The sequence below is a fragment of the Anser brachyrhynchus genome, assembly GCF_964034855.1.
Source record: "Anser brachyrhynchus genome assembly, chromosome: 3".
Classification (NCBI taxonomy): domain Eukaryota; kingdom Metazoa; phylum Chordata; class Aves; order Anseriformes; family Anatidae; genus Anser; species Anser brachyrhynchus.
This window is the reverse complement of record NC_137696.1, coordinates 52,492,143-52,509,844: the sequence shown is the minus strand read 5'-3', so window position 1 is coordinate 52,509,844 and position 17,702 is coordinate 52,492,143. Positions and strand designations below refer to the sequence as shown.

Sequence of the window (17,702 nt, the reverse complement as noted above, 5' to 3'; positions counted from 1 at the left end):
ATTGATTGCTCTTTCATTTGAATCTTAATACATATATTAATAAATAAATCTTAATGTATTTCAGTACAATTCTGTCTTTTTGGAAACATTGTAGAGAGTACTGTATAAATGTTATTTTCTTTTAGGATTTTGGGTGGGTTGGTGTATATATATCATGAAAGGTGTTTCTGTTCTGGAGCTTTGTGAATTGCTGTTCTGTGTGGTGTATGTAGGTTCTTGTCACTGACTTTATTAACACTTAAAAGGCTGGGGTGTGAGGAAAAGACAAATAATCCATAAGAGCTAAACAAAAAGCAAATTTTGGACTTAAATTACTGTTGGGCATTCAGGGGCATTAATCCAAGGGATGTTATTTCCTTGAAACCCCCAGACTCTGTGATATAAATATAATCCTGCTATGTCTGTCTTCAAGAAATGTTGACAGACATAAAAATCCGTTAAGGTCAAGCAGAATGCTTCAGGTAAATTTTTTCAATACATTAACAACTAGTACCTGGGAGATATTTGGTGAAAAAAAGCCCCGAGGGTTCCACTGATACTATATTTCAGTCTGGCTTATAAAATGTGCTTCATGCTGATTTTTCAGTACCTTATCTGTATTTTCTTGTTGCAGAAATGGAAAGTGGGGGAGGGGGGCATAAGACTCTCGAAAATATAACTGGTAAGCCAAGTATCATGATTAAACATGGATATGTCAGATAAGGTGATGGGAAGTGTAAAAAGATATGCTGCCTTTTCCCCCTAGTGTATCTTTAACATTATGACCAATGAATTTGTCAAGTGAAACAGCACGGTCTTCTTTGCATATCATTTGAACTGAGAGCTTGCTTTGAAGAAGATAAGCAGGCTGTGTTGCCCAGAAGAAATAATGATGCTAATTTATCTTCGCCTGTCCTTATAGACACACCAGTGTGTATCAGTGTTGAAAAGGAAATAGAGAAATAACTGAGCTACAGCGTGCCACCTATTCAATGCCACAGCATCATTAATGGCATACAGGGTTCTAAGAAATATGGGTGGTCTTAGAGTAGTGATTTATTTTACTTTGTCTCAAAGTATGTGGAGGAGCCTCCTCTGATAAAAGAGTAGCTGCTGCGTGATGCCAGAATAATGCTCTGGCAAATTCTCCGTAGTACCAACGAAGCGATGTTGTAGGCCTTCTGCTCCGTCACCATCGGAAGTATACAAACAAGGATGAGAGAGTCTAAATGGGAAATGTTTACCAACAGCTTCTGACTATCCATATTTATGTTCTAGGCATGGGAAACTTAGAAGCCTTTGTCAAATTTCTAGAGGGGAAGGGATTACAGGATGTTTATTCCTTAACTCTGAGTAGCAGAGTAACTTGCCAGAAGTAAAAGTTAGCCTTTTACAAAAGGGAAATCTGGTGTTTTACAGAGGTAATTGGTGAGCAGTTTGATCAGGGTTTGAGCAGTTGATGATCAGGGTTTCCGATTCATTTCCCTGTGGTCTTTTATAACGTATTTTATAATATATTGATGCCTGATATCTGTTTTTTTGTTCTAATACGTGTATGTCTAGGAATTTGTAGTATATTGTTTGTGAGTTTTTTGTTTATCAATTATGAATGGAAGGTTTTTGTCCCTGAATGGAGACATTCATGTGTAAAGGCTGTTTGACTGGCGCATGGTATGTTTGGAATACTTACTGATCTACAAGTGAATTGCAGTGGAACATTTTTCTTTGTCAGCTAGATAAAAGCATTCCACAGCGCGTTGAGTCAAAGTGAGTGTCGGAGCGCTGGCGAGGAAGCCGCAGCTGCTACCCTGCTCCAGCAGCTGGGGATGTGGGAAGGCAGGGTGACAGACCCCTGCGGGGCACCAGCGCCTGCGCCGGGAGAGAGGCACGATCGGTGACAGAAAATACTTCAGTGGTGCTGCTGTGTTTTTCCCAAAATTCATATTAAATTAATGAGTTGCAGGTCGTTTGTCTGATACAGATACACAGGTTAATACAAGTCTTCATATTTAGTGTATGTGTCTTTCCGGAGGTACGGTGGGAGACAAGATGTTTACTGTATGTGCCAACTGTAAGTGACTTTTCTATTTGAGGAAGGGTTTTACATATCTATTCTTGTTCATTAGTATAGTGTCTTTTCAAAGCTGCCAAGTTCTCTGCCATTCTGTTTAGAGTGTGTATAAAATTATTTAACAACTTAACTGCGTACGTAAAAATACACTGTGCTTTTGGCAAAACTCTTAACCTGAAGTGATGTGGAGAGAAGCACGGGGACTTCGACAAGAGGTATCAGCTGGAAGACATAGCTGCTCCCTCTCTGAGGGCAGCAGGAAAGGTGCCAAACCACCCCTGAATATTTCTGCTTAACCAGAGGTGGTATGGGGCAGGCAGGGAAGGTATAGTCTGTGCAAGAAGTTGCTGAGGCACTTGAAAGGTGAATGCTGCTCTTTGGTGCTCTTGCCTCGCTGGGGCTGCTTGGTTATTCTTTCCATCAGCCTGGTGGGACAGGCACCAATGCAGTTGGCTGGGGAAGATTGACTGATGTCTTGTCTTTGCATCTGCAGTTGATTTATACATCACTTTGTTTCACCATCACTTCCTACCTGCTGCTCTTTGTCTGATCCTGAACGGATGGCCCTGAAACAACTGATTAAGGCCTGCAGCCTTAACCAAAGCCAGTGCTGACTACACCTTTACTAGGGTTGAGCTCAGTTCCATTGAGAATCCAGCTGAAGTGCAGGCATGCACTTCTGCAGCATGCAGAAGCATCTTCCAAAATGTGCGACATTTGGAAGCCAGACTGTCCACAAAAGTCACTAACATCACCTAAATAAGCATATTTCTATTATTATGAATGTAGGAAAAAATATTTTTTGTATTTTCCAACATAGTTACTTTAAGAGGAAAATGCACATTTTAAGGGGAAAGTGCATGTGTCCTTTGTACAGAAAGGCTCAGAGCTTTCCTTGCCAGCATTAGTAATGAGAATCAGGATACGTTTTGAGACTTAGCTGGTAAGAACCGTGAGGCTCAAGCAGCTCTATCAGGATGAGGAATCTCTGCTATCGCTGAGTGGATTGTTGGGTTGGTGAATTAATTCAGCTGCAGGCACCGAAGGAGCTTCGTGTGGCTCAGTGTGGGTACTCTGCTGCGTGCCCCTCGTGGATCTCTGCTCAGCAGTGTATTGGAATATACTGCTGAAATACAGTGCAGAGAATGCACTGTGTGCTCGTCTGTCTTCCAGCATGATCCTGGGCCTCCCTATCAATGTCTGTATGTTTTGTGTATGCATAAAAAGTTAAAATGTATGGTACTCCGAAGCACGCACTGTATGCGTATGAGAATCTGAGGGATTTAAGGGCCTAAAATGTAATGATTTCAGAAGTATTAGTTAAACAAAATAATTTCTCTGAGGATCTTGAGATAGCAGAGGTTCAATAGGGTTGAACTAAAGCTTGGACATTGCAATTAAAATGAAGTCATTAAAAAAGTAAGAAGGCAATAGAGTGTTCTCTCCCAACTCTCTGTTTCATGATGTGAAGCAAGCTCTCACTGACAGCATTTTATTACATAATGGTGCTTCTCAATTTTCTTCTAAACGGCCAGTGTTACCCAATCTAGGAGAATTGTTGCTCTAGGTGGGCATCAATATGGTGAGCATTGCATATCTTTGGGGGGGATTCTTATGTTTTGGGAAGTGTTCCACAGGTTCTTGTGGGATCTCCAGCATGGGCCTCAAACCTCCTTTCAGATGTAGATGTTTGTCTGTACAGCTGTCTCTTTTTCACCTCAGTGAGGTGACGCTACCCCTTTGTGTTTCTAGAAGGGGGCAAAGTCAAGATGGTTTTTAATATTCCATTGTGTATTTTTGTAGGAATGAAAAAAGCAACATGGTAATTGTAAACCGTGCCAATAAAAAAAGAAACTTCCATTGGTTTTAATACCAGGTAAATATTATAAGTACAGCAGAGAGGCTTGGTGTAGGTGACACTAGCAGTTACTAGCGTTTTAAACCTTGTGACCATTAGTCCTACTCTGATAAATATTAGGAAACCAGGTGCTCAAAATGATGGTGCTCACAGGCATTTGGTCTTTTTACTGCTAGTGCAAGTAGGGCCGAGCTGCTGTGAGGAGAGGAGTGCTGGCCTGGTGTTGACAGAGCAGCAGCCACCCTTGTCTGCACGTAGTTGGCTTTGTTAGGATTTACTGCATCTCTTCAGTGTGCGTATTCAGAGAGCAGCTGCAAGTGCTTGCATTTAAAGAATTGGGTTTCAAGATAGCTTTTTTTTCTTAATCAGCATGTTATATTGCACATGAGAAATACAAGGAAAGCACTGAAGATTTAAGAGGATGAGAGGATTGAGTCAATCACTTGAGCTTCAACTTAGTAATGCAAATCTGGCTTTAAGTGACCTTATTGATGTTTGCTCAAAGTAGCTTCCTTTTGGTACAAACGGCTGAGCTTTGTTGTAGCTATTGTACAGGTAATGTACTGTCCCTTTAGAGATTGCCTTTGTATCCCAGCTGCAACCTCTTTGCTGTAACAGCGAGTGCCTGCAGAAATGCCTGCAGCTAAGATGGATTGCATCGACGGGCCTCATTTGATCATCTGCCAGCAGTGACGAGAGGCTAGGCCACAGGGAAACGCGGGCCCGTTTCGCTATCCCATCTCTTGGAAACTTGAGGTTTTGACTATGGGTGGATGACGATCAAGTAGAGAACTTGGCACGAGAGGTCGAAGGCCGTGCCCTCGTATCTGAAGGGCTCCTAACGAGAGGTCGAAGGCCACGCCGAGGTATCTGAAGGGCTCCTAACCGCCTCTGTGGCCAGTGCCCTGAGGGGAGATGGTGGCCTCGGGGTGCGAGGGGCTGCAGGAGGAGGAGCGGTGCCGGCAGGGTGCTGAGCACCATGGCTGGAGGTGGTGGCGTCGAGCAACAAACAGTGCCATCTTCTGGGAGGAGTCGGCAAGATGCCCTGTGGTCAGCGATGAACAAGTTTTTAAGCGGTGGGGGTTTTCGTGTGTGTGTGTGTGTGTGTGTGTTGGTTTGCTTTCCCCCTGCAATAGGTGCTTTGAAAAACCAAATGCCAAAAGTTGAAAGGCAGCGCTAATGTCTGGCAGTGCAAGTCCACATCTTGAACCTGTGAACTATCACTGATACCGTCCAAAAAGAAATGTTGTAAACTATGCTTTGGAGTCCGTTCAAAAGAATAAAAATTTTATCAACTGCTGAGCAGTACTGCAGAGAATTAAATCGCCAAAATTAAAGTTAAGGGCTCAGTCTTTTTTGTATTGTAAGGACCGCTATTGTTTTTGTAAACATACTTTGTAAAATCTAAATAATTGCCACATGTTTTCTCATAGAAAGCATAGTGACCTATAGGAAAATTAAAGATCCAAAATAAGAATTATAAGAATGATTACTTTGTCTTTTATTGCTTTTAAATTGCTGTAAGCCCTTCCTTTGGGGGTGCCAGAAGGGAAAAAATGTTTCCTATCTTAAAGTTTTGTCCTATAAATAATTACATTTGGAAAACATTTACCATGCTCTGAAATCTGGGATAACAGAGTTACTAAAATTATCCTAGCAAGTGGAATGTAAGATTCAGCATTTACTGAGACTCATTAATAGTGTCTCAGATCAATCACCCGAACTCTTACTCGGAGGAAGTATGCAATTTTAGTAACACTGATGGAACTATATGGGAGATGCAGGTGACATTGAGAGTAGGGCTTTGTTGTTGTTGTTGTTGTTACATACTTTCTGTTAAATAAATAAACACAAGCAAAAAGCCAATAGCAAAGAATAACCATTATGGGTGGAGGGGAAAAGGGGAATCAATGTATTAAAAATCTTTATTGCCAAAATAAATTAGGAGAAATGAAGCTATATCCAGAACGACGAAAGTCTTTGAGTTCTGGATAGAAAAATAGATTTGGAATTGCTTTTATTGCATCATGGTTGACAACACAGTATAGATAATTTACCAGTGATGATGCAGTGGAATAAGAAATTCTTTAAAATGAATAAATAAATCCTTTGCATGTAAATTGTAAGTCTGTTCTGAGAGTGTCATATTAAGCATGCTATTATCAGTACATTTTGTATTCCAGAGAGTCTAATTTTAATGATTGTGGAATCTGAGGTATCTGGATAGTACGGTATTTAACTGCACAGTTAATTTGTAGTTAAAATGCTAATTGAATGTGCATTTATTTTTTCAATATTAGTGTTAGTTTGGTCTGTCATACAGTATTTAATAGATAAAGTAACATCTAACTCTTCTAATATATTCTGTATGTTTAACAATAATGTCAATTGATAGTTTGTAATTTTTTTGTGTTTAGGTAAATCCTCAGTATTACGGTTAGGACTTTCATTTCTGGCATCTGGAAGTGTGTTGACCCAAGTAGTTTTGACCCATCTTACTGTGTTGATTAGTAGTTTATTTGCTTAAATGCAATTTTAAGACTTTCTCTTTTTTTGTTTTGCAATTTAGTAAGTTACTTCCTCCATGTTTTGGCAGTTAAGTATGTATAACAATATTTTGCTTTAAACTAGTTTGAAAATGTTTCTGTTCACTTTGGAACCACTGCATGTGGATATTCCTATCAACTCATAACTTGTTTGGGAGACGTTTCAGTATTGCAGTGCTGTAATGGACACAAAGTTTAGTAGGCTTTTTTAGGTTGTTGGTGGTGATCGCTATTCTTTGTGGCTTTTTAATTGTATTTTTCATAATCACTAGTCCTTTTGAAAGTCGGAATTCAAACCATCTGCTGGAGTTGTTGTTTAAGACAGGTGAACAACTATCTCTGAAATCTCTTTGTTAGATTTTCCGTGAATGGCACAGTATCTTATGATCTAGGTTGTCATTACATTTAAAAATCCTGTTCCAAATATCTGGAATTTTTATGTGAATAGACATTTATTATGTGAATAGACAAGATCGGTTAAAATAAAATTTAAAAAATCAAGAAACCAGTTTAAGAAATGCAGCTCACATTTCAGCTGCACCCTTTTTCCCAAGAGTGAGACTTTTCAGCAATGGTAGACAACGTGAGAAGCAAGGTGGTAACTCAGCACTAAAGTATCTAACTGTCTCTCCTGGATTTCCTATGTCATTATCTTGTTTTCTGGTTGATATGAGGTAGACTAAACAAATGGTAGTATTTCTGGAAAAACAGATCAGAAAATGTCTGGTCTTCAGAACTGTACTAATTATAATATTTTTTATTAGTAACAGAAAAAGTTAATGTTTTTTTCTGTGGTGGGTGGTGGGTTTTTTGCTTTTTTTTACTGAATACTGCATATTTATGCAAATTGCAAGACACCAGAGGAATTGATAACTTCAGTCAAGTCATCTATATTGAAACAAAAAATTAAGGATAATGTATACTGTATAAACAGTAGTTATGTCCTCATTAGACAACATCTACGTGTTCCAAAATTATGAGTTCTGCAATATAGCAGTTGTTGATATTTGAAAAGCTGCTCAAAGATTTTTATTTTTTCCAGGAGTAGTTAGGTTCAAGTACAGTGGAACATGTTACAATAAATCAAAATTTACATAAAACTTTGGGTTTCTATTCTTCCTGTGGTCCGATAGTAGACTTTTTTAAAGATCAGTTTAATAGTATGTAAAATTTTTTACTAAAGCTTGAGAATTTTTTACCTAAATAATTTCTGTCAAGCATTGACTTAAATTTAACCCAGTTTTTTATTTTATTTTACTATTTTTTTTTCAGTTTATGGTATGAGACTTTTCTAAAACCCTCTAAGATATGTATCAGTACCAGTTAATGATAGGAAACAGACAACTTGTACTTAATTTTAAGGAAAGATTAACAAAACATAAAGGTTTTGTCAGTAATGGGTAAGCAGATACTTTCCTTGGCTAAAACTTGCAGGCAGTTTATTCTACGTCCCTTAGATCTTATGCACTAGTAAATTAATAAGCCTGACTTTCTTTCCATCTTTTCATATACAGGCAGAAGGAGAAGACAGCCTTAAGAAGATGCAGCTGATGGAGCTTGCAATTCTGAATGGCACCTACAGAGATGCCAACATCAAATCACGTAAGCATGTTATAATCTTGAGGGTCAGTGCAACAGTAGTATTTGAAGGTTTTGATTCTTAAAGCTACTTTCAGGTAAATGGACAGTAACAACTGTGTAGGAAAACAGTAGGAAGTCATTACAGATGATCTTCTGTAGATAAGTTTTGCAAGTCTTTTGGTGTTTTGTGTTTTGTTGTTGTTGTTTCTGTTTTTTGTTAATGTGTTTCTTTAAGAACAACATGTCTGGGCTGAAATATTTACAAATACATAGTTCAAACAAAATTCAACTCTTAAGCCAGATTTTTCTATTTTACAATTATTTTTTTTCCTTAATATAAAGGGCAGTGGACTCCTTTTCAATTATGTTTTTAGAGATTCAGTTTGAAAGTATTACAGATGTTCAGGATACTGTGAATACGTTTTTCTGTATTATATTCCTTCCTTTCATCTTGCCTTGCATGTGTTCCCCTAGTGTTATGTTTTTTCCAACAATTCATCAACTGATTTCACTGCTGAGTTCACAGGGATCAGTGATGTAATGAGCCATTTTTACAATTTCTTCCATTAGATTTGTGTGAGATGCTTTTGCAAACGCAAGTATGTGCAGATTTACACTTGAAAATTAATTATATACACCTACTAAAAACAGCATATACCTGTTATGTGTGATACAAATTATTTTTCTAGATTAAAATCTAATTTCTGCTTCTGCAAGTGTAGTTTCTGATACTGTTCCAAAGTAAACTTTTGCTGTAGCTACGATACAGATGTCAAATGTAAGCACGGATAAATCAGTCTTTTCACTAAGGGCCTACTGATATTTGCAAATTTGTTTCCCCACACAGACTCCATTTCAGTGTTGAATATGTTTAAAGCTTGGAATGTGGTTAGGCCAATTTGAGAGTGCTTACACCAGTGTAATTTTTCTGATTCAAAAAGATACGTAAGCGAGGGCTTTTACCACCACAATGGTGGTGGTAAATCTTCACCCCTAATGAACATCATAATATCTAAAGCTAGCTCAGTTTTAAACCTATTTGAATCCCCAATCTATTGCAAATTTATGAGTGAAATAGCTTTCAGAATAAATTGATGCAAACTGTTGCATAGAAATCTTTATATTAATCTGAGCGATTTCTTTGTCTGATCTATTCCCATCAGTCTATTTTAACAGTATAAGTGGGATGATGGATTTTTTTCATTTTCTGACTAGAGATTTCCACAATAATATTCACATTTTGGTTATAAGACATTTTCATTGTTTGTGTTTTTGACTTTACTGAAAATGGAGGATGTGAAATCCATAGTGGTTTATTTTAGTATAAAAACAAACAAAAATTTTGGTGTTTTTTTTTAATTCTACATTGCCTGAGCATTTTTGAAATAAATCCACAAAACCCACCCTCTCAAATATGAAAATCTTTCCCATGCATTTCTCTTCTCAGACCACCTGTAAGTTAATTAAATCAATGTAGATCAGCAGTAGTGCATAGAAATCTTTGTTCTAAGCAATAGAATAAAACAGTTTAACATTGACTCTTACCAGCTGATCTGTGTTAGTGTTTAAGAAGTTGTTCCTATAGTATGCTGACAGGCTTCAAATAATTAAATATGCAAGCACTGTGCAAGACGAAACAAAAAAGCAAGACCGTAGTAATCTTCTGTGACAAAGAACATGTTGTATTTGGGGAAAATTGATGTGAAAAACATTTAGAGTATGTCATTCATGCTACAGTAGGAGCGGAGATGCATTGTTTTTCCAGATCCTCTTTAACTTCACTGATCCTGGAAACTGGAATTGTATATATGTTTAAATACAATATAAGAGATACAAAACTGTAGAACTCATACAGTAGCTCTGCATAACTGAGTATCTGTGGACTCTATAGTTGCACTACATTTTGTACTCTGTATTTGATTATGAAGTATTTTCCTTGTATCTCCTGCATGCATCTCAGTCTCATGCAGTCTTTATAGCATAAATGAAGAAATGTGGTCTAAATGGAGCTTTTGTGCTGTGTAACCTGTTTGAGAAATCTACCTCACTGTTTTACAATGGCTTTTTTATTTTGCATGTTCATACTTAATCACACTGGAAAATGGAAAGCTGTTTGCATTTGAATGGTGTGCTTTGGCACTGTGTGATCAGCGCATGTACTAATGATTTCCTTTTATTTTTCTTCTTTCCTACTTTTCCCCTTTTTTCCCATTCTTTCCACGTTTTGTACTGCTATCTCCATACTTTCCTCTGAATTTCTTTGCTTACTGTAGCAGCCCTTGCCTTTTCTCTTGCAGCAACAGCCCAGGCTCCAAGGATCATTACTGGGCCTGCGCCTGTTCTCCCACCAGCTGCCCTGCGTACTCCTACGCCAGCTGGCCCTACCATAATGCCTTTGATCAGACAAATACAAACCGCTGTCATGCCAAACGGAACTCCTCATCCCACCGCTGCAATAGTGCCACCAGGACCTGAAGCTGGTTTAATTTACACCCCGTACGAATACCCCTACACGCTGGCACCAGCTACATCAATCCTTGAGTATCCTATTGAACCTAGTGGTGTATTAGGTAAGACTCTTATCTGCACATGACTGGAGAATACATTGCATATGCTTTCATGATATTTGCATATAGAGGTCATGCGTCTCAAAGGAAAAAAAAAAAAGAAGCTATATTCCTATCTCAGAGATATCAAAATTGCCTAGGAAAATTATTCCAATGGTGTAACTCAAACATTTTAACATGTTTTGCGTTGTGAAACGTGTTTAGTGTATTAGTAAGATTATTGAAAACAAAATCTTAATGTTTGTGTGACACTAGATGGTGGATACATTGACAAGAAAAAAAAAAAAACAACAGACATTGACATCTATTGTATGTAATTTGTTCTCCAGTAAATACCTGACTTGCTTGTGGTGTCTTCAGCATAAATTAATTTCCAGTTATCTTTGGAAGAGAGAACTTTCTATTTTGCTGTATCTTTTTAGTAGCCAAAGTGGAGAGAATTGAAAGGTGTTTTTTTCAGTTTGCTTAGGTTTTTGCTTCTACATTTAGAACACATCTGATCAATCTCTCCTCAGCGTTGGAAAGCTGTTAATCATTTTGTAAGCAGAAAATAATTTCAGTGAATAAATATATAAAGGAAACTTAAGTTCTGAGCAAAGGATGGTACAATCAGCAACTTTACTGATGGCTTATTTTATATACATTGGATTGAAATGTCCGTCATTCCTAACATTTCAGGCCATTGGCTTGCTGTATGAGGGAGAGAATGATAAAGCAGCCGTGACAATTTAGTTAACTGGTCAATATGGAACAAGCAGTTCCAATAGTTTCTTCTTTCCCTACGCTCTGCAGAATATAAATAATCTTTTCTCTTTAGTTTGTTCTGAACTGCATATGACCTTGGTGCTGCATGATGTTGATTTTATAGTACTTTGATCTTAGTTTGTTCAGTGGCAGTTATTGATTTACGCAGATTCTAAACATCTCTAATGAACACTGGACAATAAGGTTCAAAGTCAATATTTTGTTGAAAGTATCACAAAAAAAATCAGTGTTTCACTTAAACAGTGAATAGTTGTGTTTTCTGTATGTGTGCTTTGTACAGTCAAAAAGAAAATGTATTTCAGACTTCTACCTTTCAGAATTAGTGAGCCACTAACAAAATTTTAGTAGGGCAGAAGTATGTAGTAGGTCTGTCTTTGAGCAACTTACAGCTGTTTTCCATTATCCCATAGCCAACATCTACGGACCATGTGATAACGTCATCATTCTTTTATTTCCCACAAGCATGTACATGCTCTCCCCAGCTTCCCCACCCCCAATCTGTGAGTCCGTACTGGCACTTGCAATATCTCCTGGAGTAATGTTGCAGTTACAGGCGTCGTCGTCACAGTAGCTATCAGTTGCTGGTTAGTTAGTGGCAGTGCCCTTTCTTGAATTTGGTTAATATCAAGTAAAGAAATACATCATTCCATTGTAATATATTAATATATGATGCAGGGAACTTTCATTGATTTCTCACAGAATTCTATATAAAAAGGGAGGAGGGGAGAATTACTCCTGAAATGGTAGCTAAAGCTAAAACAGATCTCTCTAAATAAACTTTCCTAAAAAAAGGGAAAAGACAGGAAAAAAATCACCGCACCCCTGTTTATGTAGCACAGAATCGATGACTAATACATCTGCTCTATAATCTGAGCAATTGCATAGAGAATTGAATTAAATGAGGTTTTGGTTGAGTTCTGCCTTATAATACACTCACGCTCATAAACAATATGCTATATTTTGTCCATTTTCTTGTGGACTTCTAAGATGTCTTAAAATAGTTCTGTTAAAAATGACAGAAATGTGTCCCTATTAGTAGTTTGGGGGATATTGATGTGGGGATCAAATTTTAGTTGGTGACTAACTTTTAATTCCCTTCCTTTTATCTTTAGGTATGGCTTTCCCAACGAAAGGCTAAGAATTCAAGAACGGTCTTAAACTGATCCTTCATCAGATCTGAATTTTAACAAATGCTTAGTTTCAGCAGCCTTGAAAAAAGCTTGGCCTAGCAGTCAGTGACTTACTTGCACTTTTTTTGCACATAGATTTAAAATAAAATAGTGCTATTAATTTGGATTAGCCCCTATTATTACAGAGTAGCTGTAATTTATGAGTGTATAGTAGTATACTGACTGCTAAGTGTTCTATATAGTGTTTGCTTTACTAATCACCTAATTCATTGCAGTTCATACTTATTGACTTAAAGTTTAAAATCACAATCTGTAGGCTTGAAGAATTGCTCTAAAACTTTTCTTTTTGTGGTAGAACTGGAAGTGATCTTAAGGTTAGCAAATAATTGTCAGTATTAAAAGATGGCATTATTTAAAATAGTCCTGCTGCAAGAAAGGCACTTCAGTGAATATGTGACTAGTAAAGCTTAAATGTGCTTGGGTCTAATAGATTTCATGAAATACTGTAATTTTGGGATTGTAAATGAATGGATTAAACAGGTTAAGGCCAGGATGTTTAAAATAAATGCAATATTAATCTGCACAGATAAACTTCTTAAGGTTAAGATTTGAAACTACTGTGCCTTAACTTGTTGCTTTTCTTAAAATGAACTTTTGTAGTTAATGATCATTTAAATCCATTTTGATAAACCTGCTGTTAATGTTTTCTTTGAATGTTTTCTAACTTTGTCTTGGTAATTGCAATTTAACTAGGTGCGGTGGCTACTAAAGTTCGAAGGCACGATATGCGTGTCCATCCTTACCAAAGGATTGTGACCGCAGACCGAGGTTAGTTTAGTTCTGCAGTTCTCGTTCGTAAGAAGTGCTTTGAGTGTACATGAGATTTGCAACACCACAGCTGGTTAACCAAATACCATATTTTGACATTTGACATTATTTTTTTCCTCAGAAAACTGAATAGTTAATATTTTAGAGCTTTGGGAATGCTTGTGGTTTTTTAAAAATGTTGTAAACCTGGCTTTCCTAGCTCAATTAAATATGTAAACTTTGTCATATATTTAATATAAATGTTATAACAGATTCCCTTTTTAAAACTATTTAAAGATCCATCTGCATCAGGAAACACTATGAATTCAGTGCTGCAGTGATTAATTTGTGCCAGCCCCCCTGCCCCATTTGTTCTTTTAATTGGTGTGGAAATATCAGATTGGTGTTGCAAAATAAAATGAATGGATGGTTGCTTAATGAGAAAGAAGTAAAGGAATAAATGCCTCCTGTCTGTGTCTGGAGAAATCTGAAGATTTAGATTCCTTCTTTCCAATAAACTTTTGAGCCACTGTACTGTATATTATGAGGAGGATGCATGTTCTCAGATACCTAACTGAATTCAGAAAGGTAAGGGCTGTGAAGATAATACTTCAAAAGTTGTTTCAGTTTGAATTAATAAGGGTGGAGGAGTGGAGGGTGTTTTGGTTTTTTTTTTTTACCAAAATCTATTTCCTGGTATTTGCCTTTTGCTGCTAAAACATGTAACCTGAAGGAGAAGCAACTTTTGAAGTCCTGTTGGTGAGATGACATCCAATATTTGGGCATCTCTCTTTAACTGTTGAATGGAAAGTAAATCTTCATTTTTCTCCTGTTCCTCAAACACAATGCCTTTGGACCCCTGAATGAAGTATTTAAGCTTATTGAGAAAAGCGATATTTTCGGTTTATTGACATTGGCTAGGAAGCAGTGTGGGCTGAACACAGGAACTCCTGAATTCTTATCCCATCCCTGATGCTGGCTCAGTGTGGGTTTCAGCAAGTCATTTAATCTCTGTGTATGTTTTCCCATCTGTAAAATAAGGATAATAATACTTCCCTACCTCACAGGGGTGTTGTGGGGGTTCTTGTTTGTACAGGGCTTTGAGGACACAAAGCGTTATGTGCCAAGTATTATTATTCTGCTCTCATCAAAATCAGTGCTGTGCAGGCTTACATGATATTGTAATACTCAAAAGCCAAATGCAGGTGACAGATCTGACATCTAACACTGACTACGCTTCACTTCTTGCAACCTCCTATAAATTGACTACAAGAAACGACACAGATTTCAGTCAATACAGTGAAAAGGGCCCTCCTGGATACTTGTTATGTTTATGTAACACTTTTATCTTTCATATGTACGAATCATTGCTTTACAAAAAAATGTAAAGCTGTTGTAACAAGACACTACTAAAGTTTTCCAGAAGATTGCTTCTTCTTGAACCTCACACTATTTACAGCCCATTGGCTCGTTCTTATTTCTTGAAAACTCCTCAATGGGCAACAGGGCATAATCAGAATAATGTCCCTTGTTGACAAAAAGAAAAAAAAAAAAAGAAAATGAGAGATTATAACCTATCTTCTGACAAGAGCGATGGGTGTTAAGGATTTAGTTCTCTTTAAAAGTTTAATTTGATGTTTCAAAATCAGTTTTTGCTAAAGGTCATTCTTGATCTGCAGTGGTAGCTTCAGTGAGAGTAAAAACTACTTAATTGGTTAGTTAGATATTTGACTGAGACAACTAGTAGACACATTGGTAAAGAACAGATTGGGGGAAGCATAGACCATTTTTTATTTTGCTTTGATAATTGTAGTATTTAGTCAACATATTTTAAATATATTGTGAAGGGCCTAGATATTTTGTCTGGGGTTGCCACTTACAAGTCACTGAAAAAAAGTATTGGTTTCATTTCACCTTGTTTTAAAATATAGCCATTTTCTGATAATATAGTGTTCATCTTTAACCATATTGAAAGTCCATTCTATTTAAAAAATAAATACAGATGGCTTATCTCCTATGGAATAAGTCATGCATACCTCTATCTTTCTGCAAGAAAACCATGCTGATATTTCAGGTGAATATTAATTTTAGTCTCATCTAAATAATACCCGGGTGTACTGAGAACCTTACACAAAGTTAATTTTACAAGTGTACTTTATTTTATTTTGAATCTGAAATCCTACGTTATCACTGCACAGGTTTAAATTTCACAAAAGGATTTGAAGAGCATCATTCAGCAGTAAAACAGATTCTTTAATGCGTTAAAATCATCTTGCAGAATTAATCTACTATCAATATTTACCATCTTCACTTATTGGGTTGTTCTGTCACTGATACACTTCTATAGCTATAGTCATGAAAAAAACAATGTCAGCAAACCGAAATATTTTTTTTTTCAATGCAGAAACTTTTTTATATAGTTAAATGTTGCTAAAATTAAATTTGCATTCATTGGGTCTAAAGTTGGTTATTTCAATTCTAAATTGATTTTCAGATGACTTTGTAGTACTACTGCATTCACTTTTTAAGTAGGTTTTTATTCTTTGCATAGTTCTTTTTCTAGAGATAAGCACTGCATTTAAAGCAAGAATCCCCGAACGTGTAAATGTTTTTCTCTTACAACTAAGCATTTAGAATTGGTGAAGGGTTGAAAAATATAGCTCATTTTAACTAAGAATAAAACCCCAGTTTATAAATAATACAAAATTGAATTTGCATATAACAGAGAGACTGACTGATTTAATTGTAATAAACTGTAAATGGTGTTGCACAGTTGACAAACCTGTGTGTACTGTAGAAGGCCAGAGACTTGGCAGAGGATGTATCACAGGTGTACTGGTATTTTTAAAAGGTAGCTTGCTTTGATTATAAACTCCACAAGAAATAATAATGCTGAGAATATTCTTGAATGTTTTATCCAAACCAACTGTCACGTAATTTATATATAAATTTTAATACAATTTAATCAAAATTGTAATCAGTATCAAAATGCTTTAAGAGTCTTTGTTTCTAGTATACCTGTAAAGTGGTGAGATTGTGCCACATGAATATTTATTTTTATTTTTGCTTATTTTTTGAAACAGCCGTTTAATTTAAACAAATCCCACCTAGCATGATTCTGAAAAAAATCAGGGAGCATGTGGTCTCATTTATGTTACAGTAGTAATTTTTTTTAGTGTTTATGAACTGTATCGTAAATGATAGGCCATTTTTGTTATGTGAAGGTAAATCAACCCACGAGAAAGATTGCTAAATCGATGCTATCTGTGAATATTACACCTACTGGACTTCATTTTATGAAATGGCACAAATCTGACTTTGCACTGAATACCTTTCTCACTTTCATCTCCTCTGCCTTAGTCAAAATGGCAACAGTACAAAAACTTTTATCAACCTCAGAATTTATTAGCTATGGTTAAGCTGTTGAATGAGTCTTAAAAAATAAAAATGAAAAAAAAAAAATCATACTACTGTTAAGTGGACCAAGTTTGGTGAAGGAGAATGTGAGAGAATGATTAAAGAAGGAACAGCTCAAGAACATTGGGAATGATAACTTTCCACTTGAGAACTTTTTTATGTTTTACTGTAATTTGTTTGTGTTTTTGGGTTTTGTTTTTTTTGTTTTTGTTTTGTTGTTTTTTGCAAAAGAAAATAGTATTTACAGGTGGCTTCTTTTAAAATATAAAAATATAAAGCAGGAATGTATATGAAATGTCAGATTTTATTGTATTTGCAGAGTATTAGCTTTGAAAATGAATAAAGAGAGCTGTTTGTAGTTTTAAAATGCCTTATTAGTATCGATTAGATATTTTCTCTATTTTTTGATGTACTTAGAGCTTTTTAAGTATAGAATTTAAAATGGCAGGACTTTTACAGTGTTTACATGCAAGTGCATTTTATAAGTGTCCTATATGTGTAAAATAGTAGTATTTGGAACGGGAAGATGCTGGCTAAAGTAGTAGGCTTAGCGTTTCCTGGTTCCCATGATGATGCCTACGTTGCTAGACTACAGTTTAGTACTGCTTTGTATCATGAGGCCAAGAAATTCCATGTTGTTTGTAAATAGAATAAATGAAAGGCAATAAAAAATTTATTGAACAAAAAACCCTTGTTTGGCCCCTAGTTTGTTGAACCAAATTGTTTCTGTAAGTTGAGAACCCCTCAGATCCATTTCTCTTAACAACCAGTTATTAATAATCACATCCATCATTAATAGTTGCTTAATGCTTGCACCTGGGGAGGTACTAATGCTTAATAGCAGTCAGATACTGATGCCGTGCACTGACTGTTGTTTCCAAATTCTTCCGACCGAGTTCCAAAACTGTTCATCGTTCGTTGTTTTCCAATTTCCTTCATCGACTGCTACTAACCATTAGTCGTTAGTCGTATTTTATCTCT

The 17,702-nt window shown here is 36.4% G+C and overlaps 1 protein-coding gene across 17 annotated transcripts in view; it reads left to right on the top strand.

Annotated features, from left to right (window-relative positions):
* Positions 1-17,702, top strand: part of QKI (QKI, KH domain containing RNA binding) — a 160,383-nt gene that overhangs the window by 130,389 nt on the left and 12,292 nt on the right. For 3 of the 17 annotated variants that reach the window (XM_080584786.1, XM_080584795.1, XM_080584794.1), the window contains 3 exons: positions 7,969-8,056; positions 10,333-10,605; positions 13,251-13,325. In XM_080584786.1, the coding sequence (XP_080440912.1) occupies positions 7,969-8,056; positions 10,333-10,605; positions 13,251-13,325 (436 nt within the window). Of the gene's footprint in view, positions 1-7,968; positions 8,057-10,308; positions 10,606-12,479; positions 17,410-17,702 lie in introns of those variants that run through there. The other 14 variants (XM_080584796.1, XM_080584793.1, XM_080584784.1 and 11 more) reach the window with 7 other exon arrangements.